Genomic DNA, 24,334 nt, shown 5'->3' on the forward strand with positions numbered 1-24,334 from the left:
CCTTGAAATGCGTCATAAGGAGAAGGAGAATGGACACAGGAGCCAGGGACTGATGCATGGAGAAATGGTCATGTGCTGCATGAGGACATTTCAGTCAATGATGGACTGCCTAGCTGATTATCCCACAGCATCAGTGGAGCTGATTCCTGTGGCCTAGTGACATCACAGCCATCATAAGGCTGTAGCACATCACTCACGTGTGTGGGGACACTGGTGTAAACACATGTGCCGCCTGCCAGTCCTTTAAAAGCACATATTACCATGTGCAGTACCCAATCCTGGATCCTGGTGGGAAACCTCTGGTCCTGGCTTGCGGACTTACTCTCCTACGTTCTCACAGCTGTCTGGGTGCACCGTGGAAAGTCAGCTGCTGTGCATGTGTGAGTCCCACCAGCAGGGGCCTCCTGCCTCTCACTGCCCCAAGGCCACTGCTGGGTCCAGACCATCCAAAAGGTTCACACAGTGCCCCGCGATGTTCACACTACTGCAAGGCTGCCAGCCGCCGTGTTTCTCAGTGCACGTCCCTGTCATCGAGTGGCACGTGACTGTGTATGTGTGATGGTGGTTTGGCAAGAACAGTTATGTGCTCACAGTAGCCTCTCCATGACAGGTTCCCCCCAACACCCAGTGAAAGACACACTGTAAAAGCCTTTCAACTTTGCTGAATATTTGAAAATATTCATAATATGGAAAGGCCCAGGAGTGCAGGACAGGATCTTGACTTTGCTCAACACTCACCACCTCTTTGGGATCCTTGGGCTGGTGAGAGCAGTGAGGAGGACAGTGGCAGGCTCCCTGGGGACAGAGGGAGGCCGCATTCCCTGGGATGAGCAGGGGTGGAGTGGCGCTGTCTGCAGAGCCAGGGACTGCCCTCTCAGGTGCCAAGCAGCACCTGGTCTCATGGGGTCTTTCTAGGACAAAGACTAATCCCCTCACAGCCCAAATGAGGGGTAGCCTCTGGGTGGCCCTGCAAAGGGCTGCTCACTTGGAGGGGTTTCAGCCCAGGTCCTGCTGTGTCCAAGTGTGGGGCAGTGGCCAGCGACAGAGAGAGCTGGAAATGTGTCCATGACAATTCCTTCCTTCACGTAAAAATCAGGGTAAGTAAAGCGTGGGGATTTAAGTAGATAAGCACAGAGGGAGTGAATGAGCAGGACCCGGATGTGTGGGGGAGCCATGTGTACTGTTTTGGAGGTTAATAACTGAGACAAAAATAAATGGGCTAGAACTTTCCAAATATTTACAATTGGAATACTGCCTTTGGCACATCTCAAATCTGTCCTGGAAAATTTGCTAGGAATATAGATTTGCATATGTGTGAGAGTACGTCGTGCTTTCCAAATGATGGAAACAAGCCCTGCTGTGCTCTCTGGAAAAGAAATGAAAGAGCAGATGATTTGTGACCAGTTGGGGAACAAGTTTCCTGAAAGGAAGAACCAACTCTGCTGGAGAACTGTGCGAGTCCTTTGACTCCTCCTATACTGGAAAATTTTCAAACTAATAAGTTGGAGAGAAAACCATCAGTGCTATACAATGCCCACTCAGGGCTAGAAATGTTTAAAAAGATGCACCGAGTTTCTTCAGTGTGCGAGAACCAATTGAGACATAAAGCTAACAGAAACTTCATCAAAATAGTCCAGGGATGTGGGAACTCGTGTTTTCAAGCTTTAAGATAAACCATGGTTGGAATAAACAGAAGCCTGAGCAGCAACTTTTTAAATAGAAAGAAGAGAAGGGACTATGGATTTCTAAATGTCACTTCGCCCCCATGGTTACGAAAAGTCCCATATAAACATTTATTGTATTTTCCATGTTTTTAATCAGGACTGCATTACGGTATTGTCTCATGAATAGATCCTCTGGAAATTAGCTCAATACATTGGGATTGAGAGAGTAATCATTTTGTGTTTGCTTCCAAATAAAAAATAATATATTTTTAAAAATACACAAAAGAAACACAGTAAGCTCTCCAAAAGCAGAATGAAAGAGATGACATATTTATAGATGTAAAAAGATGAAATAGACAACAAGGTACAACAGAGAGGATCGACAAAGGGAACAGTCGGTGGTGTGAAAAATAATAATAATAGTAACAATAAACCAACACTCATCTGGTGATACTGAGCAGCAGCAGCAGAGAAGGGAGAAGGTGCTGGAGATAATTCTATGGAGGACAAAGGGGACGTAGCCACAGATCCCGCAGAAGTTCAAAGGATAATCAGAATAGTATGAAAACCCTTGCACCAAGTGGATAAATTCCCAGAAAAGTACAATTACTAAAACTTACACAAGAGGAAAAGCCTAAACAGTTCTAAAATAATGGAATGAATTAAACTGATAGTTTAAAATATTCCCCCAAGTGCAGATCATTTTCAAATAATTGAATTCTTCCACAGAATGAGAAAGCACTCCCAAACTAGCTCCAGGAGACTAGTAAAACCTTGACACAAATCTAAACCAGGGACGTTGAAGAACGGAAAATTATGAGCCAATAAGTATAAAACCGCTCCCTTTCGAATAAGCCAAGCCCCAGGAACATGAAGATGATAACGCAGCCTGAGAAAGCCAAGGATCTCCCCAGAATGTCAGGGTAGTTCAGCACCAGGAGACTGACAGGTCATTTATCAAATTAACAGAATACAGAAAGGTAGGATCATTTCAATAAATGCAAATTCATTTGAAAAATTCATCATCTATAATAATGCAAATGTGTTAAAAATAAGAAATGGAGCTTCTTTAGGTAACAAGTGTGTCTAGCAAAAGCTCCAGCCAACATTTTTAACAGTGAAACTCATCTTTTTAAACCAGGAACTAGACAAACAAACACCTTCTGTGTCTACTTCTAATCCAATTGCACCAAAGTTCCTGGCCTTGCAGTAAGATGTGAAAAGGATAAAAGAAAAACAACTGAAAAGGAAGAAATAGAAAATCATGATTTGCAGATGGTATGATTGCCTGTGGGGGGGAACCAAAGAATCTATAGATACATTTAGAAGAAACTTTTTACAGTCAGATTTATTTAGAAAAGCCAGCTGCAGCAAGTCATGGTGGCACTGGCCTATAATCCCAGTAGCTCTGGAGGCTGAGGCAGGAAGATCACAAATTCAAAGCCAGCCTTAGCAACTTGGAAAGGCCCTATCTCAAAATAAAAACTAAACAAATAAAAAGGGCTGGGGATGTGGCTCAGTGGCTAAACGCCCCTGGGTTCAATCCAGGGTACCAAAAAAAAAAAAAAAAAAAAGAGAGAGAGAGAGAGAGAGAGAGAGAGAAGAAGAAGAAAAAAGAAAAGTCAATTGCAACAGCAAAAATAGAGTTTAAAAAATTCTCTTAACAACAACAAAACAATGATAAATCTATCAAAAGGGGGCTGGGGTTGTGGCTCAGGGGTAGAGCACTTGCCGTGCATGCATGAGGCACTAGGTTTGATCCCAGCACCACATAAAAATAAACAAAATAAAGGTATTGTGTCCATCTACAACTGAAAAAAAATTTTTTTAAAGATAAATATTTTTTAAAAATCTATCAGAGGATATACTATGTAAGGGTAAAATTGTACAACCCTAGAAGATTCTTAGAAGATTAAAACCTTTGAGAAAAAATATCTGTTTTATTTACAAAATAAATAAGAAAAGTATTTACATGTCAAATTTTCTGCAAATCCATAGATTGAATACATTTCAAGGAAAATTTTAGCAAGTTTTCAAAACTGTGGTAAAATAAACATATGGAAGCATTTGTCATGTTAATCATTTTGGTGGATCCTTCATTCCTTTCTAGGACTTCATCACTCTAAACTGAAACCTGGATCCATTAAGCAATGGCTATGCATCTCTCTTAGCCCCTATAATCAATTTTCTATCTTTGTTAATTTGAGTACTCTGGGTACTTCATACATGTTTTATTCGGCTTTTTTGCTGCTGTGACTAACAGACCCAACCAGAACAATTGTAGAGGAGGAAAAGTTCATTAGGGGCTCACAGTTTCAGGGGTCTGAATCCATAGGCAGCTGTCTCAATTCCTCATGGCAGAAGGGTGTGGTGGAGGGAAGCAGCTCACATGATAATCAGAAAGTGGCGGGCGGTGGGGGCGGGGGGAGATTCCACTTGCCAGATACAAAATATATACCCAAAGGCACACTCCAATACTCCCTCCTCCAGCTACACCCTACTACATTCAGGTACCACTTAGTTCATCCTGTCAGGGCATTCACTCACTGATTGGGTTAAGGCTCCCATAACACAACCATTTCTCCTCTAAACTTTGCTTTGTCTCACACATGAGCTTCTGGGGGACACCTTACATCCAATCATAATAATATACATTCAGTCTTACAACACTGCCTTTAGTATACAAGACTGTTGTTTTCTTTTGGAGGAATTTGACAAACTGATATCAATACCTACAGGGAAATACAAAATTCTAAATACGTAATTTATATATATATATATGTGTGTGTGTGTGTGTGTGTGTGTGTGTGTGTGTGTGTACCTATAGGGAAATACATAATTCTAAATTGTATTTCAGATATAATAATGGAGTAATATTTTATCATAAAGACAGGGTAATTATAACCTGTTTGTTGTGTCAAAAATATACAATCTCTCTAGGAACAAAATAACCCCCAAATGGACTCCCACATGTGTATGGAAATTTAACAAATGCCAAAGTGAGTATTGCCAATAACTAGGTCAAGATGGTTAGTTTATTAAATGGTACTGGAACAACAAACAACTCCAAAAATTGAGAAAAAAAAATGGAATTAGATCCCTTCCTCAAAGCAATGAATTCAGGAATTAAATATGAAATGTGAAACTCTCAAAACAAAAAAAATTCATATTTCATGACAATAAAGAAAGTGTTGAATATCAAAGAAAAGGGTGAATTATAATTTAAGAATTTATAATCTTAACTTAAATTGTTATTAATTCAGGAATTTGCGTTCATCCAAAGATACCACAAAGAAAGTATAAGAAAAGCCACTAAAAAGTTGTAGCATCTATAATGACATAGAAAAAAGAACCCATCAGAATCATTAAGATGAGACATACACACACAAAATAGAAAAAAAAAAATGGGCAAATCATGAAGCGGCATTTCATCAAAGAAGAAAAACATAAGGAAAATGAAGAGGAGAAAACACGGTATGCCTTAGAAGTAATAAGGAAAATGCGATTTAAAATCCTGATAGGAGATCATTTTTTATGTTGCATTGAGAAAACTTAGGAAATCTGTTAAGATCAAGTGCTGGGGAGGATCGGCTGTGGCTCTACAGAATGTGTGCTTCTGGTAGGAGGGTAGACTTGTAGAACCACTTTGAAAAATACCTTGTCACTGTCTAGTAAAGTTGAAGATTGGCATATTCCACAATAGCAAGCCCACTTCTGGGTGATATCTACCCTAGAGGAATGTTTTTCAAACAACAGGTTGCAAATCACTGATGGGCCATGAAATCCATTTAAAAGATTGATATCCAATGTTCTAAAAAATAAAATTTAAAAATACCAGACAGTATCATGAGTAGCAGGACAGGTCGGCACTGTTTCCTGGAAAGTTTGCTTCAGTTGTCTGGGGTGGAGGGCTCTGGGTGTCGTGATGATTGAAATGCATTTTTGACTCTAGATCATGTCAACTACGTTTGAAAGCCCTGTACAAACTCTTGTGGGTTTCCCAGAAAACATGAGCAAGATTTTTTGTAACAACTTTGTGCAAAATATAAAAATGTTGCAAACACCTATAGGGTCTGCAAATACTGGAGATTAGAATGGATTAGCCAATTATATATATATATATATATATATATATATATATATATATATATATATATATTGGACTATTTTATGATGTTATGACAATTCTTGGCCACATATAACAACTTGGGTAAACCATAGAAACAAAATATTGAGCGAAAACAGGAAGTCCCTGATACAGCATATATTATGCCTTATCTTCAGAACTTACAGACAATGCTAAGATAAAAAAAACTGATAAATATGATGAAAACATCCTGAAACCATGTATCCTGCGTGTAGCATCAAATTCCAGCTCTGCCATTCATTAGCCATGCAACCATGAGCAAATACTTAACCTCCGTGCCTCAGTTTCCTCATTGATGAAATGGAAATAAAAACCTACTTAATGTGGCTTGAGGGTTAAAACCTATAATGCATTAGGAGCAATGGGTGTATGAGGAGAAAGAAGGTGCATGAGGAGAAAGAAGAAAATCAGCATTGTCTGAATTCTTACGTTGGTCAGAGGTTGCAGAAGCATTCAATTTACATATTCACATTTTTGTGTACATTAGATGGTAAAAAATTTCACACCAGAGTAAGTTGGGCATGTCAAGATTTTGCAAACTTAGGTTGGATAATAAGATATTGAAGGCAGGTGACAAGGACACCCTGAGCCATACACATACCTGGTCCTCAGCTTGTCACTCACAGACGCCACCCAGCTCCACAGCAGGCCAGAGAGTGGATGGTCTTGTTGCTGTTTGGTGTACTGAGCCAGCAGTTCCCGGGCCACCACCTGTGCAGAGTTCAGTCCTCATCAGCCATGCTCAGAAAGGTAGAGAGGCCAGAGCACCTGTAAATACTGCCGCTGGATAAGGCAGACTCCCTATGAGCAACTCCTTGGAAGGAATCAAGAGAAAGACCCCTCCCTTCCAGGGACCTCCAGTGCCCATGGCAAATGCCTCGTGTTTAAATGCTGCAGTCTGGCTGGGCACAATTCAGGAGCCACTTGTCAAAAGAAACCAACTTTATTTTTAGAACCACACACACCAAACCACACAGCTCCTCAGGAAAAACCTTCAGAGCCCAACTGCTACCACAGGCTTCCCACAAGCCTCTCAACCTCCCCCACTCCTCCTGCTCTTGAGGCCCATTGGCTGGGTCACCTGGGCGGAACCAAAAAAAGTCCCCCAATGAGCAGCTCCGTGGTCTAAAAGGGCGGGGAAACAGCCCAATGAGCATCACCACAGAGGAGCCAATCAGTTGGCAGCTAGAAGTTTGCTGGGGCCACTGTGAGCCAATCATCAGCTGGCAGCTGGAAGTTTGTATCCCCAGCAAACTTCCAGCTACGGCTCTCAACATTTACCCACCACTCCGATTCCCCCCACAGCTGACTTCTAACTAGCTCGGCCTCCTGCCTGCCTCAGCCTCAACATTGGTCCTGGAACCGAATACTTTCACTGACATGTCCGATGAAAGCTGCCTGCCTTCTGCAGATCAGATGGCCAGTCTGTTCTCTTCTTTGCCTTTGACATTCTCTGATTAATTAGGCCTTTAGAGAATAGTATTAAAATGTCCAAATTAAGCCATCTATACCACCCCCCCGCCCCGTCAGCAGCTTTAAAGATACAATTCGGGCCTAAAATACTGCATGGTTTTTGTTCAAAGATGTCTATGGCTCACTCACTGACAGACTGACGCAAGTGAGGCTACCTTGACCCAGCTGCCTGCAACCAGCCTCCCCAAGAGTAAGCCCAGCCCAAACTGCTGGTGTACAGAACTATGCGCTAACAAACTGTTGTCTCAAAGTACTAAGTTTGGGGTGATTTATTAACTAATCAATAGAGTGCTAGTTCGTTCTCTTTTGGTTATTATTTTTAGAATTTCCCTTATTCACTGTATAAATGGTTTTATAGAAATTATATAAAATTTTATATATGCTATCATTTAATAGTATATCGTGGTATTTTGGGTTTGCATTGCTATATAGGATTCTACTTAGCTGTTTAATAGCTATATAGTGTTCTTTGTTTGAATAAATCATGCTAATTAAACATTTCCCATTCAGTAAGACACTTAGGTTCTTCCCAATTTTACACTGTCAATAACCTTGACATCAATATATCCAGATAAATAGCAGGCTAGTGAGAGCCCAGGGCCTGACGCAGTGACACGGAGGCTGTCAGGCTCTCTAGTCCCAGGGCCATGGAAGGATTAACTCCCCTCCCCATGAAGATACAGGTGTTTCTGGCCATTCTTTCCTTTCCCGTTTCCTTGGAAACCTGCAACGTTCCCTGCTGCCAAGGGTCCTTAGGCCTGGGCTTCAGTCCCCATTTGAGGTTGCCTTGGTAATCCTGTGTGTGGAGGCAGGCACGAGAATGTCTTACGGTGATTTTTCTTTTTGCTTTATTATAAATTATTTCTCTTTGATTTCTTTGAAGTATTGCCTCGAATTCTGAAAATTATGTCTCTAGAGGGATTTTATGATCCATGATTTTATTTCAGGATAGTAAAGGGAGTGTTACTAGGTATCTCTGGTAATGCATTAGATCCCATGGGATTGCATGTCATTGAATATGCATCAAAGAATAAGAACATTTTTATGGTTGTTGCTATACAAAATAAGTGTGAAAATCAAACACTGCCAACAGTGGGGAAAGTAGGAAAAGGAATGAACTTTAACTAGGGCTGAAATTAACGTGATATGGCAGTCAAGTTCAGCTTCACTAATTTCTCACCAGGATTGACACGTCCACTTCTTTATTCCTGCTAATCTATTAGGTGTATAATGCTCCAACCCTTCTCTCTCTATTAAAAAAACCTCCATAAAAGCAACCTCATTCCAAACATTGAGCAATGGCTTTCTCTGATTTCCATCCTCCATAGTTTTCTCTCATTCCATTTTTCTTGGTAACAATTGCTGCTACCTGAGGACACAGCACCACTTCTTTGCTGGTGTGTGGTCTACCTGCCACCCAGAAGCTAAGCACTGGGAGGGTCAAGTGTCCCTCCTTGTATCCCCAGACAGGCACCACAGAGTTGGGAGCTGAGGAGTCCGCTTCCTGTTTTCAGAATCTCATCTGGTACATTCCATCCCTTAAAATCTCCCTCATGGTCATTTCCACCTTTCTGATTTAAGCAACTTAAACTGGGAAAATTATCTCACTCCAATTAGTATTAAAATTAGAATGACATAACAATCAAGTTCAGGTGCTAATTTGAGAGAAGCTGGGTCCTGGCCTACATGACAAGATAACCCATTGGGGGTGTTTGCTTCTTTTTTAGGTCATGAGACAAGCCAACATGATTTTTAAGAGGAGGTGTTTTCTGCTGTCGAGGCCCCATCATGAAAGGTAAGTGACTGAAACCATCAGTTACCATGAGGTCTAGGTTGCCATCTCTAGACCCAGGACTTAGACAAACTACCAGGAGGAGGCAAAGATAGATCAGGGAGCATCTAGACAGAGCTTGCAATGGGAAGAGGCATTTGTTTTTATCTTTTAGATGTATTACTGAATATAGCATTATAGCATACTGGTTATACACACACAAACATATGTATGTGTATATATATATATATATATATATATATATATACACACACACACACACACACATACATACAAACACATGTGTGTGTATGTTAACTTTCTATTTTAAATTATCAGACTTACCAGAAGTTGCAAAATTAAAATATTACAAAGACATCCTCTCTAGCCACCACCACCTAGATTCCACCAAAAATGATCTCCTATATAACAAAAGTGATTGTCAAAACCAGGAAACTCACTAACATTTTTATTCATGGGAATTTTAGTTGTAGTCAATATTTCATGAGTTAAAATGAACCTCAGAGTAAGTCCTTTTTAAAAATGAAATGTTAGTTTTTTTTTGCAGTGATTACATCCTCCGCTAAGTCTGGGATCTAGGGCATGCCAGACTTCCTTGAGACGATCTGGGATGCGCTTTCTCTCCTGGGGGCGCGCAGGTCGGGGGATGCCTCTGCAGCTGTTTCTATGGTTTTCTGGTCCTGAATTCTTCATTTTCTGGTATACCTGCTCAGAAGCTCTTTCTTTTCTTTTAAGTTTTATTTATTTATTTATTTTTAGTTATAGGTTGTCACATTATCTTTATTTATTTTTATGTGGTGCTGAGGATCGAACCCATGCTTTACGCATGGTAGGTGAGTGCTCTACCTCTGAGTCACAACCTCAGCCTGATGGAGCCCTTTCCTTAAGAGAACTAGAGGTCACCTGAGCAACGAGAACAGAACAGCCACCACCTTCTCTTTAAAGGAAGGCCCCATCTGCAGGAGAAATCAAGTTCATCTGTAGCTGACATTTGGAAGCGATGAGTGTGGCAACTGTGCAGAACGATGACATCAGAAGCCTACGTTCATAATCAACGTCATATGCATCATGCAGCACGGACTGTGTAACACCAATAAAAGTGGTTTTAAGTCAAATCACTTTTCAAGACATCTAGGAGGCAACCAGCATTTCTATATACTAAGTATTCCCCTGATTTATGCCAGGTACAGTGAGACTTGGATTAAGAAGTCCAACAAGGGCTGGGCACGGTGGTGCACACCTGTAATCTCAGCAGCTGGGGAGGCTGAGACAGGAAGATTGCAAGTTCAAAGGCAGCCTCAGAAAAAGCAAGGCACTAAGCAACTGTGAGACCCTGTCTCTAAATAAAACACAAAACAGGGCTGGGGATGTGGCTCAGTGGTCAAGTGCCCCTGAGTTCAATCCCCAGTATCCCCCCCAAAAAAAGTCCAACAAGGAGAGTTTGCTTCCAAGGCTGAAGCAGGACCAGCTACATAATTGAGGATCCCATACAAAATTAAAATGGGGAGCCTTTTGTCAAAAAATGATTGAGCATTTCAGACAGTAAGGGCAGAGCAGTCAACTGAGCAGGGCCTGAGCCACAGCACGAGGCCGGCCCTGTCCTGGGGGCTCCAGTGAGATTGCCACGGTAAACACAGGACACCCTAGTAATATTTGGGCAGCCAAATATTGCACAGGACATACACTAACAAATTATTTGTTGTTTACCTGAAATATGAATGTCTTAGGGTGTCTATATTTTTATTTGCTGTATCTGGAACAATACAAGGCAAGCCAGGGGCCACCCAGGGATGCAAAGATCAAAAAAAGACCAAGAGGCATGATTCTCCAGCACCCAATTTAGTGTTCACTTCTCTTAGATGCTGGGTATCCCAAGGTAACAGTTCATAGAAGAGAATATTTAAAAATTCCCTAGCAAGAAGAGACAAGAGAGGGGGTGAGGAAGAAGAGGAAGAGGAAGGGGGAGGGGGAGGAGGGAGAGAAAAGAGCCCAGGAGAAGAGAAAGAAAGACTACTTTAACTTATAAACCAGCATATATGATGCTCCGAGTAATCGCTGGGCCTTAGACATAGATTTCATTTTTAAACAAAGGAAAAAAAAATGTTTAGGCCCAGAAAAATTTATACATAGTGCAATTGAATTTAAGAGTGGTTAGTTTTTTGTTGCTATCTTTAGTCAAATCTGGACCCAATTTAACTTATCTTTTCAATTTTTATTCCCAATTGGACAATGAAAGTGTTTTCTTCTGGGGTTTCCTTCCTTTGTTTTGCTACATTTATGAAGCACCTACTGTGTATAGGCATTCTGAGCATGTACTAAGGCTGAGCTGTGTTCCAACTCTTTTTAGATGGAATAACTAATTTAACCCTGTGACAACTTTGGGGAGCTAATAGAGTCACCCTGTGGCCCACAAGAGACAGCTCAGGGCTAGAAGTTAAGCAGGATCTGCACAGCCAAGAAGTGGAAGGGCTGGGACTTAAACCCAGAGTCCATGCTCTTAATAATCCTACACCTAAACAGCACCTACTATATGCCAGGCTCGGCACTGGGCACTGGGATATGAAGAGAAGGCAGGGACAGACAGCGGCTGGGCAGACAGGCAGGAACAGAGAGCTCCACATGTTCGTGCCATGGTAACAGGTAAAGCCAAAGCACAGTGGGCACAGTGGGTCAGCTCTGCACCTGAGCAGGGGCAGCGATGGGGAGGACCTGCCTTCAGGGCTGACCTTGAAAGGCATAAAGGCTGACACAGAGGGCGGGAGGCTACCAGATGGGCCACCTCTGCTGTTTCTTTTTAGAGTTTCTTTTTTTTTCCTGTCATGAACGAAGTTTTTGGGAACACCACACCATGGGGCCTGCTCATTTCACTGGGTCATGGCTGCTTTCCTGCTGCGGGGCAGACTTGAGTGGTTGTAAGGAGCCCATGGCTAGCACCCACGAAGCTCTCCCCCCACCCATATTTTATTGGTGCATTGTAGTTGTGTGTGAGGGTGGGGTTTGTTGACCCTTGTTAGTTATAGCTTTTGACCTGCAGAATCTGTACACACCACAAAGTGATTGTGGTTTCATGTCTCTAGGTCTGGAGGGGAGACTGGTAGCAGCAGACCATGGGGACAGACGTTCTTCCAGCTCCTTGTCCCTTCCTTGGGTCTCTCCTCCCCTCTGTTCCCCATCCACACACCTGGACCGCATTCAGCAGTCCTCCTGCCACAGCCGGGCTCTCTCCCTCAGCACGGCCGTGTAGCACTTGGCTCCCCTGCTTAGAACTTGACCCGGCTAGTTCATGGGGCACAGGGCCTTGAGCTGTGTTCGGTGTGGAGGAAAGAACTAGTAATCTAGTGCCACAAACAGCCTTAATTGTGCCCCTACTATGTCCATAAGCATGCTATGGGAGTGATTATGATACAGGGGTCCACTTTATGCTTGGAATATAGCCCTCACTGCTCTGGCACTGCGACTTATTTTTAAAATGGACACGTTTCTTTCTCTTCTTCTCTCTCTCCCTCCCTCCCTATCTTTCACTCCCTGATTTCAGAAAAAAAAAAAAGGATTACCTTTCTTTTCCCTCCTAGGCAGAGTGATCTGTCCTTGAGCACACACCCATCACAGGAACAGAAGTAATTCAGGGATGGCACCAGAAATCTCAGAAATGACTCTCTCCCAAATTAACAAGTGAATTACACTCCAACAGAAAACACTGGAATGTAGCCTTGACTCACCTCTTTTAAAGCCCCCTGCTCCCCCTGATGGAAGGGCAGAATCATAGCCTCTGGGGCAGGAGCACCCTATGGTTCTCCTTTGCTAGCAAAGCAAAAAAAGTTCTTTGCCTTTTTCTTAAAACTGCATCCGTAACTGATGCCAATCCAGTAATGAAGACAGGTTTTGAGAAAAAGGAAAAGAAGGTTTATTGATTTGCCAGCAAAGGAGAAACACAGGGGACTCCTGTCCCAAAGCCTGTGATTCTGCCCATCAGCAGGAACAGGGGCTTTTACAGAGGTGATTCAGAGAAAATACGATTAGGGAGGAGAAGATCAGGGAAATGAAGATCAGGGAGGAGAATTTTAGAGAAAAGAATATCAGAGAAGATCAGGGAGGAGATCAGGAAGGAAAAGTTTAGGGAAAAGAAGATCAGAGAGGAGGTTTGGGAAAAAGAAAAAAAAGTATAAGTTTCAAAGCCATAGGCATATAGTCAAAGTATCAAGTGAACCCCTGTCACATGTCCTTGTTATTAGAGTGGCATCAGGAACAAGGGGCAAACTTTTGGTAATAATTACTATAACCCTGTGAGGCGCAATGATGCCCCCATCTTGCAGGTGCAGGCTGTTGCCCTCAGAGGCTAGTCTTGCCTGGGTCTTCAAGGTTAGTCAGTGTGGGTGACCCCACGTCCTTCCTCCAGCGCCTCTGTAGCCTCCTGGAGGGACCAGCCTGGGGACCGCCAGTTATTAGAAGCAATCCCCCATGAGTGCTCTGGACCTGAGGAAGGATGGAAACTTGTGAGCCCACTCGTGGTCCTTGCCTCTCCCCAGGGGGCACCCAACCCTCCACAGGTTTCTAGGGCCAAGTTGTCCAGAGTAGGAACACTGAGAAGAGTTAGCAGTCGGTAAAGGGCATGTACCTACTGGGTGCGAGACTCATCCCTCCCCACAGATGAGTTTTGTTTGATCTCCAGGCTCCCCCCGGACCCTCAGCTATTTCCCATTAAAAATAGTGTGCTCGTCTTCTCTTGGAAAAATGGAAATTCTGGGAATCTGAACCCATTTCTCTCAAGGCAGCTGCTGGTGGAGCTGGAGGGGGTGAGGACCCTCTGTTTGTTCAGGTACCCTCCATTCTCTGAGCCTCCCAGGACTGCGACAGTAATCTAAGGCCCTGCCTAGCCCTGGTGTGGGCCTCTTCCAAAGTCCCATACAGCCGCTAAGAGAAGCCTGGAGTGAGCCCTTGCCCCAGCCCTGCCCCTTGCCATCGCCTACCCTGATGAATGGCCTGAGCCCAGTACAGGGGCTGCTCCAGAGCACAGCTACCCTCCAACCTCCTACCAAAGAAATAGAAAATGTGTGGCACTCACCCAGCCTCCTACACAGTGTAGGCACTGCCCACCCCCCAAAGTCTTCCCCGAAGCCCTGTCTTTCCCCAGAGCTTGCAGCATCTACTCTGAGACACAGACCCAAAAAGCATTCCAGGGTCAGTTCAGCGGAGTTGACCTCTGAAAAGAAGCTTGGGCCTGAAGGACAGATGGGCCATCGAGCTTGACTGGGGTCACTGAGCTTGACTGGTGTCACCATGGAGGGCCATGGAGGACCACAGGTGTTCTGGTGGTTTTAGCCATGTTACTGGGACATTACACACTGACAACAGGTCCCCACTGAACTCCCAAGACTGATGTGCGCAGGTGGTTTCCCAACCCCCACCCTACCCCCCCTCCCCTGCTCCTTCCCTCCCCACTCTCCCTCACTTCCAGCAAGTTCCCTGGGGTACATGAAGTGTCAGTCCCCTCCTGACTCCCATGCCCTGGCCACGATCACAACAGCATCCAACTGCTCAGGGCAGTTGGAAAAGATGTTCCTAGAGCACTTAAAAAAAAAAAAAAAGTTATTATTGAAAAGAAAAAGTAACTAAAATTTTAAATCTACAACAAAATAAATAAATGGCAATGAGGAACACATTAAAAAATAAATCCTATGAAGTTTTCTGCAACTTGAGTAACTCAGAAAGCCCTCCCCAAGGAGGAAAACCCTCCCCCATGTTGACTGAAGTTGTTTCAAATTAATGTTACTTAAACATGTTCAAATACAAAACCAGATATAAACACCTTGTGTTTATAACTCTTGTTCAACTGTAAACTATGAAATTAAATACAAGTGAAACTACAAACCAAGTGAGATTCAGATTAACAGTCCTAATAGCGGATGGCAGGCTGCCCCCACTCCAGGCCCAGCCAGCTCTGTGCGGGTCCCTGGGGTGGTGCTGGCTCTGTGCTGGGGACAGGACTCCCTCCACCACTTCTCTCCGTGGCCTTGCCACCCACCCTCCAGCAGCACATCCTACCATCCAGTGCCCTTCACTGGGCACACTTTTTTATGGTTCTACAAAATCTACATTTTCCCCCTCATTGGCTCCAGGCCATCAAGGTGATGTTATTTGGTGCCAACAGCTTATAGATACATAGTCCCCCTTATCCACAGTCTCACTTCCCAAGCTTCAGTTCCCCGTGGTGAGCTATGGTCCAAAAACATCAGATGGAAAATTCTAGTAATAAACAGTTCCAATTAAATAACTTCTATTAAAGTATATTTCTATCATTTTATTATTTTTAGTTATTATTATTGCTGTTACTGGGCCTAACATATAAATGAAGCTTTCTCATAGGTGTGTACGTAGAGGAACAAACAGTATACCCAGGATTAGCACGGCACGTGGTTCAGGCACCGGCTGGGGGTCTCGGAAGGCAGCCCCTTGGATAAAGGGGGACAACTGTACAAAGACCAAGGCTGGAAGCCCCTCTGAGGTCCTGGTTACATGGCTCTTATCCCAATGAAATCCCCCTTTTAGACTATTTCTGCTTAGATCAGCATCAGAATTAAAACACACAATTAATGCATTTTTGTCAAGAACTCATGTTTGCCAGTTTGCACAGCAATGCGATCTCATTTAATCTCGTGGCCAAACTCAGAATTTGCACCGAAAAGGAAGGCATCGCTCTGAGAAGCTAGGAGAAGTAAAGATAAACAAGTGGCCCAGATTCAGAAGGCTCCCTTTTTCCGAAAGCTCCGACATGGAGGCCCTGAAGGGAGCTTTAAATATTTAGAAGCAGCCACATCTGGTTTTGAAAAAACTTAGTGTCAGCTCTGCATAGGGGTCAATGGATTCAGAAAAACAGAATGTCTGCTCAAACCACCTTGGTCAGCTTTTTAAAGACAATCCCAAAGTCCACCCAAATTGAATGTTCACATTTTAGAAATGCTTTCAATCAATTCTCTCCCCCAAACAGATTTTCAAGCCCCCTCTTCCCACATTTGCAATGCCTCTGCCCTGGCCGGGCACTGCCGCTCTCGGATAGCTAGACCTCAGTCCCCACATGCTTGTGGCCGCCCTGTCCCCCTCCCTGCCCTGGCCATCAACCCCATCACCAACCAGGCTCTGTCTGCCCTTGAGCCTCCTTCCACACACCTCTGGCCTCCGCCTAATTCCCCCCCCCCCATCACTATAGGTACTTCAGGTGTCACTTCCAGGTCCTAGGGAAGGTCCCTTGAACTCTTCCCTGGCTCTGCTGGCTTAGGCAGGTCCTCGGGCCTCCAGAAGGCCTGGGGACAAGGGAGGCTGCCGATCTTCCGGGGTGCAGAGCTGTCCCCCAGCCCCATGGCCCTCTGAAGCTCTGCCCTGAGGAGCTGAGCAGGCTCCCTGGCCAGGCGTCTGGGTGCCCTGACCTTCATTCACCTCTGGTGTCCCAGGCACCTGCACGTCTTCCCTCTGGCATCTCAACATCTCCACCTGCTGATCACTGAGGCTCACCTGCAGCCAGAGGGCTGCGGAGAATGTTCTCTCAGAACTGCTGTGAGGGCCCTTCCTGATGCAGAGGGAACCTGAGTCTTCCAACTCAAGGTCCTGCCTCATTTATTGTCATGACCAGACTGGTCCTGGGGCTTATTCCAGGTGCCAGTGTCCTGCTTGTCAGGGGAGGACTTTGGCACTCCCCAGCGGTGGAGTGTTTAGACTGGAAGACAAGTGTGTGTGTGTGTGTGTGTGTTGTGTGTGTATCTTGTGTGTATGTATGTGTTGTGTGGTGTGTTTGGTGTGTGTGTCTTGTGTGGTATGTGGTGTGTATGTGTGTGTTGTGTGGTGTGTGTGGGTTGTGTTGTGTGGTGTGTGTGGTGTATGTGTGTGTTGCATTACTTTGTCCTCTGGGACAGGATTTCCCTTCTTTGTTACTCTTCATTCCTTCTCCCTCCCCTACTTCATATTAAGAAAGACACTATATTTTAATGGCTTCAAACCCACTGATTTTAAAAATTCAAAACCAAATTAAATGGTGGGTCACAAGTAAAAAGTGTCCCGGCCAACCCCTTGCCTCCAGCACCCCTTCCAGTTTTCAGTAGTTGTTCTCCTAGAAGAAGCAGAGGTTCAAGGTTCTTGCACCCTGTTTTAGTTTGCTCTGTGGTTGGAGCAGTTGGGTTTTTAAAATTTATTTATTTGTTCTAATCAGTTATACATGACAGTGCTATTCGATTCATTGTACACAAACGGAGCACAATTTTTGACTTCTGGTGGTACCCAAAGTAGGGTCACACCATTTGTGCAATCATACATGTACCTAGGGCGATGATGTCTGTCTCATTCCACCATCTTTCCTACCCCATGCCCCCTTCCCACCTCCCCTTTGCCCCATCCAAAGTTCCTCCATTCATCTCATGCTCCCCCCCCACCCCATTATGGATGAGCATCCATTTATCAGAGAAATCATTTGGCCTTTGGTTTTTTGGGACTGGTTTACTTTGCCTAGCATAATATTCTCTAACTCCATCCATTTACCTGCAAATGTCATAATTTTATTCTCTTTTATTGCTAAGTAATATTCCATTGAGTATACATGCCACAGTTTCTTTATTTATTGAAGGGCATCTAGGTTGGTTCCACAGTTTAGCTATTGTGAGTTGTGCTGCTATAAACATTGATGTGGCTGTGTCACTGTAGTATGCTGTTTTTAAGTCCTCTGGGTATAGACCAAGGAGGGGGACAGCTGGGTCACATGGTGAAGTAGCTGTTTTTGAGAGCTTCTGTTTTTCCTGGAGTCCTGGTGGGCTTTTCTTTCTTTTATTTCAAGAAGAGACATGCACTTTTTCCACCACCCCACCACCATCTTCCTGTTTCCTAATCATGCTAAGTGCTGAATTGAAAACCACTTCCTCCTCAGGCCATGCTCCTGACCTCTGAGCCTTCCGGGTCTAATTTGGACTAACAGTTTTCTGCTGCCCTGTGCCCACCATCCAGGTGTTTCTTTATGCAGACTCTTCTTGGGTCAGCTCCAGAAAGTATATTGTCTCTTAAATTCTTCATTCCTTCTGCACATGGACGTCCAGTTTTCCCAGCGCCATTTATCAAAGAGACTGTCCCTTCTCCAGGGTCTGGTTTGGTCACCTTTGCTGAGGATCATTTGGCTGAAGACGTGGAGGTTATTTTGGTATCTCTATGCTGTTCCAGGGCCTGTGTGTCATTTTTATCCCATCTCCATGCTGCTTTAGCTGCTGTGCTCTGTGGATGTACTGACCTCAGGTGTTGGGATGCCTTCACCTTTGCGCTTTTGTTCACGATGGCTTGGGTTGGGCTTCCATATGAATTGAAGCATTGTTGTTTTTTTTTCTAGTTCTGTGAAAAACTTTATTAGTATTTTGATGCAGATTTCACTGAGTCTGTGAATTGTTTTGAATAGCATGGACATTTTAACAATATTAATTTTGCTAATCCATGAACATGGGAAGTTTTTTCTTTTCTGTGTGTTTCTTCTTCATTTTCTTTCATCAGTGTTTTGGAATTTTCATATTGTGAATGAAATTGCTTTCAAGATTTCTTTCTCAGCAATCTCGTTATTAGTGTATAAAATGCTACTTATTTTTGTATGTACGGCAGCTTTGCTGAATTCATTTATTACTTCTAATAATCTTTTGGTGGAGCCTTTAGTTTTTTTTCTATGTATAGAATCATATCATCTACAGAGATAATTTGACCCCCATCTCTCACTCTGTATAAAAATCAACTCAAAATGGAACAAAAACCTAACTGCAAGTCCTAAAACTACTATATGAAAACATAGGGGAAAGATTTCAAGACATTGGTATAGGCAATGATATTTTTTAATGTAACCCTAAAAGCAGAGGAATCAAAAGGAAAAATAGAGAAATGGGATTACGTCAAATTAGATACCTTCTGTGCAGCGAAAGTAACAGCCAACAAAGTGTAGAAACAACCTATAGAGCCAGAGAAAATAATTTCTATTCATCAGAACAAGGAGTATTAACCATGATTAAAAATAGGCAAAACATTTGAATAAACACTTCTCAAAAGAAGAAATAAAATGGCCAGCAAATACATGAAAAATGCTCAATATCATGAGCCACCAGGAATGCAAATCAAAACTGCCATGAGATACCATCTCACCCAGCTAGAATGGCTGTTATCAAAAAATTTAAAAAATATATGGATAGGGAGAAAAAAGAACACTCACACACTGTTGGTGAGGATGTAAATTAGATTACCCACTACAGAGAACAGTATGAAGGTTCTTTAAAAGATTAAGAATGTATCTACCATATGATCCAATGTCCCTCTTCTGGGTATATATCCAAAAAACATGAAATCAGCATACCAAAAACATAACTGTATACCCATACTTATTACTGCACTGTTCATAACTAAAATATTGAATCAATCTATGTGCCCATCAATGGATAAATGGATTGTGCATCCGAGTGTGCAAGCACACAAACACACACACATACAGGAATAATTTTCATCATTAAAGAAGATGAAAACTATCATTTGTAACAAAATGGAGGGGACTGAAGAGCATTATATTCAATGAAATAAGCCAGACACAGAAAGGTAAATGGTATGTATTCTGCCTCATACATAGAAGCTAAAAAAAAAAAAAGATGATAGGAATGTAGAAAAGTGATCACTAGAGGTTGGGAAGGTGGGTGGATAAAGGGAAGCTGAATTTGATCAGTGCATACTGTATGCATATATTGAAATATCATATTGAAATCCATTAATATGTACAATTATATATGTTAATGAAAATACAACAATTTCAAATAAATATGTAAATTCTTGTTTCCTTTTCTGCTTTTCTGAAATTCATTCACAAGTAATATTTTTTCAGCAAATTCATGGCAGGTAAACTTCTTGAGCATTTGAAAATCTGTCTTTATTTTGCCTCTTATTTCTTTGGTAATTCAACTAGCTATGAAATTTTGCTTTTGCTATAACTTCCCTCTGGACTCTAAATGTTACTCCAGACCCTTGCCTCCAAAGTGTGGTCCACAGGCCAGCAGTCATGGGGCATCACTGAGGTGCTTGCTGGCAACGCACAGTTCCCTACCCCAAAATCTGAACTTGAACAAAATCCCCAGGGTACATTGAGCTGAGAAGGGCCATGCATCCTTGGTACTGCTGCTGGGAGGCCTGAGGTCAATCTGACTCTCCCTTTTAAGTAAGTGATCTAACATGTCTTGGCCTGAGCCTTGGGGCCCTTCTTTGTCCTTACCAGGCTCTTTGAAGGCTCTGATCTTTTCCAGTGGGTTCCACCATGCCTGAGGCTTGTGCCTGTCTTCAGATCTGGGAAACTCTTTATTTAGATCTCTGGTTTTGCCTGCCTGGCTATATTCTCAGCTCCCTCTCTCATGAATGTCACAGATCCCCTGGACCCATCATTCATATCTCTTGCCCTTTCATTCCTTTTCCCTTGTTCTTCCTGGTCTTCAAATCGGGAACTTTTCTCAAATTGGTCCTTTAACCCTCAGATTAGATTTTGGTTTTGTCTGTCTGTTTTGCAATTGTGTGCTTCTAATTTGCAAGGCATTTTAGGATTCTCTGAATGCCCTTTTTCATAGCAGGCTGTTCTTGTTCAATAGCATCACAGGTCTCTTACAGGTAGTAATTCGTGCAGTTGCTTTTCTTCCTCTAGTTCCAGTTGTTCTCTTTGTCCATTTGGCACTTTCTTTTTCATGCTGTTTTTGATTCATCATGACTGATGAATTTATTAGATCATATGGAATTACTGTTCATTTTTTAAGTGTGATGATGGTTTTATAAGAAAAGGCCCTTAATTTTAGAACACAAATGTTAAAATTGTTAGGGATGAAGTGTCTTGATGTCTACAATACACTTCTAAATGGCTTTGTGTATGCATGCACATGCACATACACACACACTCACACTCACACTCACACTCGTGCATAGGTGGTAAGAAAGTAGAAATTTTAATATGACAACACTGTTGACCTGTGATGAAAACAGGTGGGCCCAGATTTTGATGGTACTAGCCTCCTAACTTTTTGTTGCACTGTTATTTTTAATTACACTAGTCTCCTAACTTTTGTCTTGAAATTTGTTCGAATTTTTTCATTGTAAACATTGCAAATAAGGAAAAAATGTGTCTGATAATGATTGATTGTTCATTCTCTGAATATCTTTAGGAAAATACCCTCAGGGTTTTAAGATCCCTATATAATCTGCTTTCTTATAGAAAAACTGATAACAACTCAATCGTTTTTCTTCCCCCTCCCCTTCAATTTAAGTTTAAATGAAACTACAAAAGATCAATGGCTAACACCCCACTACTACTTGATAGCTTCTGTGGGTCTGCTGCACAGCACAGCTCAGGCCAGCAAGGAGGGCTGGCCTCCTCAGCCCCTGCATCAAGGCCTGTCCTAACACTACATCTTGGCTGAGTCTAAGATCTGGAGTTTTAAACATGGAAAAAGTACAAGAGGTTTTGTTCTCATGGCTGCCTGTTATATCTGGCACTAGAATGACCCAGTGCTCACTTGCTTGGAGAAATACTCTTTGCTTTCAGGACATCAGGCTTAGTAGCACCTCTGCCAAGCTTCCAGCCAGCAAGCACACATACTTGATATCAGCAGCTCTGAGACACAAGTCTACAACACAAGCATTCTGACCAGGCAGCAAGAAGGTGCCCCTGCTTGGTCATTAAGTAAGTTAACAGTAGGTCATTTGCATTTTTGTGTATGTGCACTGCAGGGTGATGAACAATATATGCAAAGCCTCTGAGTAACATTCTTTAGGAGATCTGCCAGAAAGGATTAGGAGGGGACCTGTCTTGATGTATCTCTAATGAAGCAAAATAAATTTATAATGGGATTTCATGGGTGTAGGTCATAATTGGATTTGGTGGAGGATGTAATTAAATTTCACCAAAGGCTTACAGCCTCTGCCCTGGGAAATAATGAAAGGGTCAGAAAACCTTCCATTTGGCTTAAAAGAAAGCCTGCAGGAAATGGAAAACACATCTTCCCCGTCTTGGACCAGCAGCCCCAACATCGTTAGGAGCTCTAGGATTGCAAGAGTTTCACTTCAGGGTAAGAAGTGCAAGCCCTGTAGGTAATACCAGAATACTGTGAAACTCACTCGCTATTTTCTGCCTCTAGTCTCCTGATGTTCCCCTCTTGACTTCAGCTAGGAGAACCAAAGCAGAATCCAGTACAGAGGGGGCAGCCTCTCTAGGGTGGGTGGATCCCAACACATAAGAATAAGGGCAGCTGAATGGTGCAGGCTGTGGCATGGTACAGCCCTGCCATGGTACTGGCATTGATTCTGGATGCCAGGTGGCTTGAAAACTTTGGGAGCACAGCAGGGCACACAGTGTGTGTCCACTGATGACAAGCAACAGGCTGATTCACCCCCCATCTCTAAGTGAACGCATCTAGGATCTTGGTCTCAAGGTGTCCAAGCCCTTCCTGGGCTTGAGTGTTCTACCCACAGCAGGTGTCGGGAGCTGTGGCAGATGTACTTCCTGTAGTCAGGTACTTGGATGTAGCATACTGCAGACCGGCTGTCAGGCAGTTCCTGGGTCCAGCATCTCTTCAGAATTGTCCAAGAGAAATAACTTCACCTCCAGCTACATCCCCCTGAATTCATCAATCAATTGTATTCCATGCTTTCGACTCTCAAGAAATTAATCAAAGAAAAGCAAGGCAGGGAGAACATATTTGCCAATGATATGTCCAACAGAGGACTTGGGTCTAGCATATATAAAGAACTCTCAAAATTCAACAGTAGAAAGATCGTAGACTCTTTCACAGGACAAAAGTTTTAGATTTGATGAAGTTCAGTTTATCAATTTTTCTAGTTATGAACTATATTTCCAATGTCAGGTTTAAAATAGCTTTTTCTTTAGCTCTTGGTCTCAAGAATTCTTTTGTACCTTTTTTATAAAAAGTTCTATAATTTCACAAGTTACATTTAAGTCAATAATTCCATTTTGAGTTAATTTTTAATAATGTGTGAGACTTAGATTGAGGTTCATTTTATTGTCCCAGGGTATCCAATTAATTCAGTATTACTTGTTGAAAATACTGTCTTTCTTCTATTGAATTGCTTCTCATTTTATAAAATCAATAAGTCCCATTTTTATGGGCCCATTTCTGGGGGCCCCGAAATTTCTCTTCCATTTATCTGTGTGTTTATCTCTTCACCATATACCATATGGATTGCTATAGTTATCAATGAGTCTCAATGTTTGATAGAGTAATTCATCTTACTTGATTCTTATTTTTCAGAATTTTATTTTAGCTATTTTAGGTCTTGTGCTTTTCCATGTAAATTTTAGAATAAACTTGTCCACAATAATCTTATTTTGTAATTTTGACACATTAAATCTATAGATATGAAGAGTACTACATCTTTCCCATGCAGAGTTTTCTAATCTGTGAACATAGTATGTCTCTCCATCTATTTAGGTCTTCTTTGACATATTTTAGCAGGTGTTGTGATTTTCAGCATATAAATCTTATACTTGTTGTGTTATATTTATACTTAGGCACTTCATTTTCTTTGGAACAATTGTAAATGGTATTGTATTTTAAATTTCATTGTCCACATGTTCATGTTTAGTATATAGAAAAGCAATTGATTTTTGTATATCAATCTTTATTCTGAATCTTGCTGAACTCAGTAAGTTCTGGTAGTCTTTTTGAACATTCTTTGGGATTTTCCATGTAGACAACTGTGTAATTGGCAAATAGGGATTTTTAAAAATTTTTCTTCCTTTCTAATCTCATATTTTATTTTTCCCGCCTTATTGCAACTAAGACTCCCAGCAATATGTTGAATGACAATGGTAATAGTCAAATTTTGAGCCTTTTTCCTGACTTTGGGAGTAAATTATTCAGTGTTCTACTACTAACCATGATATTAGTTATAAGTTTTATACATAATTTTATTAGGTTGAGGAAATTCCCTTGCTTCCTAGTTTACTAAGAGTTTTTAATCTTGAAAGACTGTTGGGTTTTGTCAAATTTTTTCTGTATAGAGCTATTATATAAATTTTTGTTTTTTAATCTATTGATAGAATAAATTGCATTTATTGAGGCAACCTTGCATACCAGAAATAAATTTTCCCAGGTTATAGTGTACATATTTCATTTTATACACTGACAGATTCAACTTGCTAAAGTGTTGTTGAGGATTTCTGTATATAAGTTCATGAGAGATATTGGTATATAGTTTTGCCGTTTTTGTACTGACTTT

The 24,334-nt window shown here is 42.2% G+C and overlaps 1 protein-coding gene across 5 annotated transcripts in view; it reads right to left on the reverse strand.

The window, feature by feature from the left end:
* Acoxl (acyl-CoA oxidase like) overlaps positions 1-24,334 on the reverse strand; it is a 326,857-nt gene that overhangs the window by 97,941 nt on the left and 204,582 nt on the right. For all 5 annotated transcript variants that reach the window (XM_071601826.1, XM_071601823.1, XM_027952093.3 and 2 more), the window contains one exon: positions 6,413-6,522. In XM_071601826.1, coding sequence (XP_071457927.1) covers positions 6,413-6,522 — 110 coding nt within the window. The remainder of the gene's footprint in view (positions 1-6,412; positions 6,523-24,334) is intronic.

Source organism: Marmota flaviventris, chromosome 14 (genome assembly GCF_047511675.1).
Source record: "Marmota flaviventris isolate mMarFla1 chromosome 14, mMarFla1.hap1, whole genome shotgun sequence".
NCBI classification, from domain to species: Eukaryota; Metazoa; Chordata; class Mammalia; order Rodentia; family Sciuridae; genus Marmota; species Marmota flaviventris.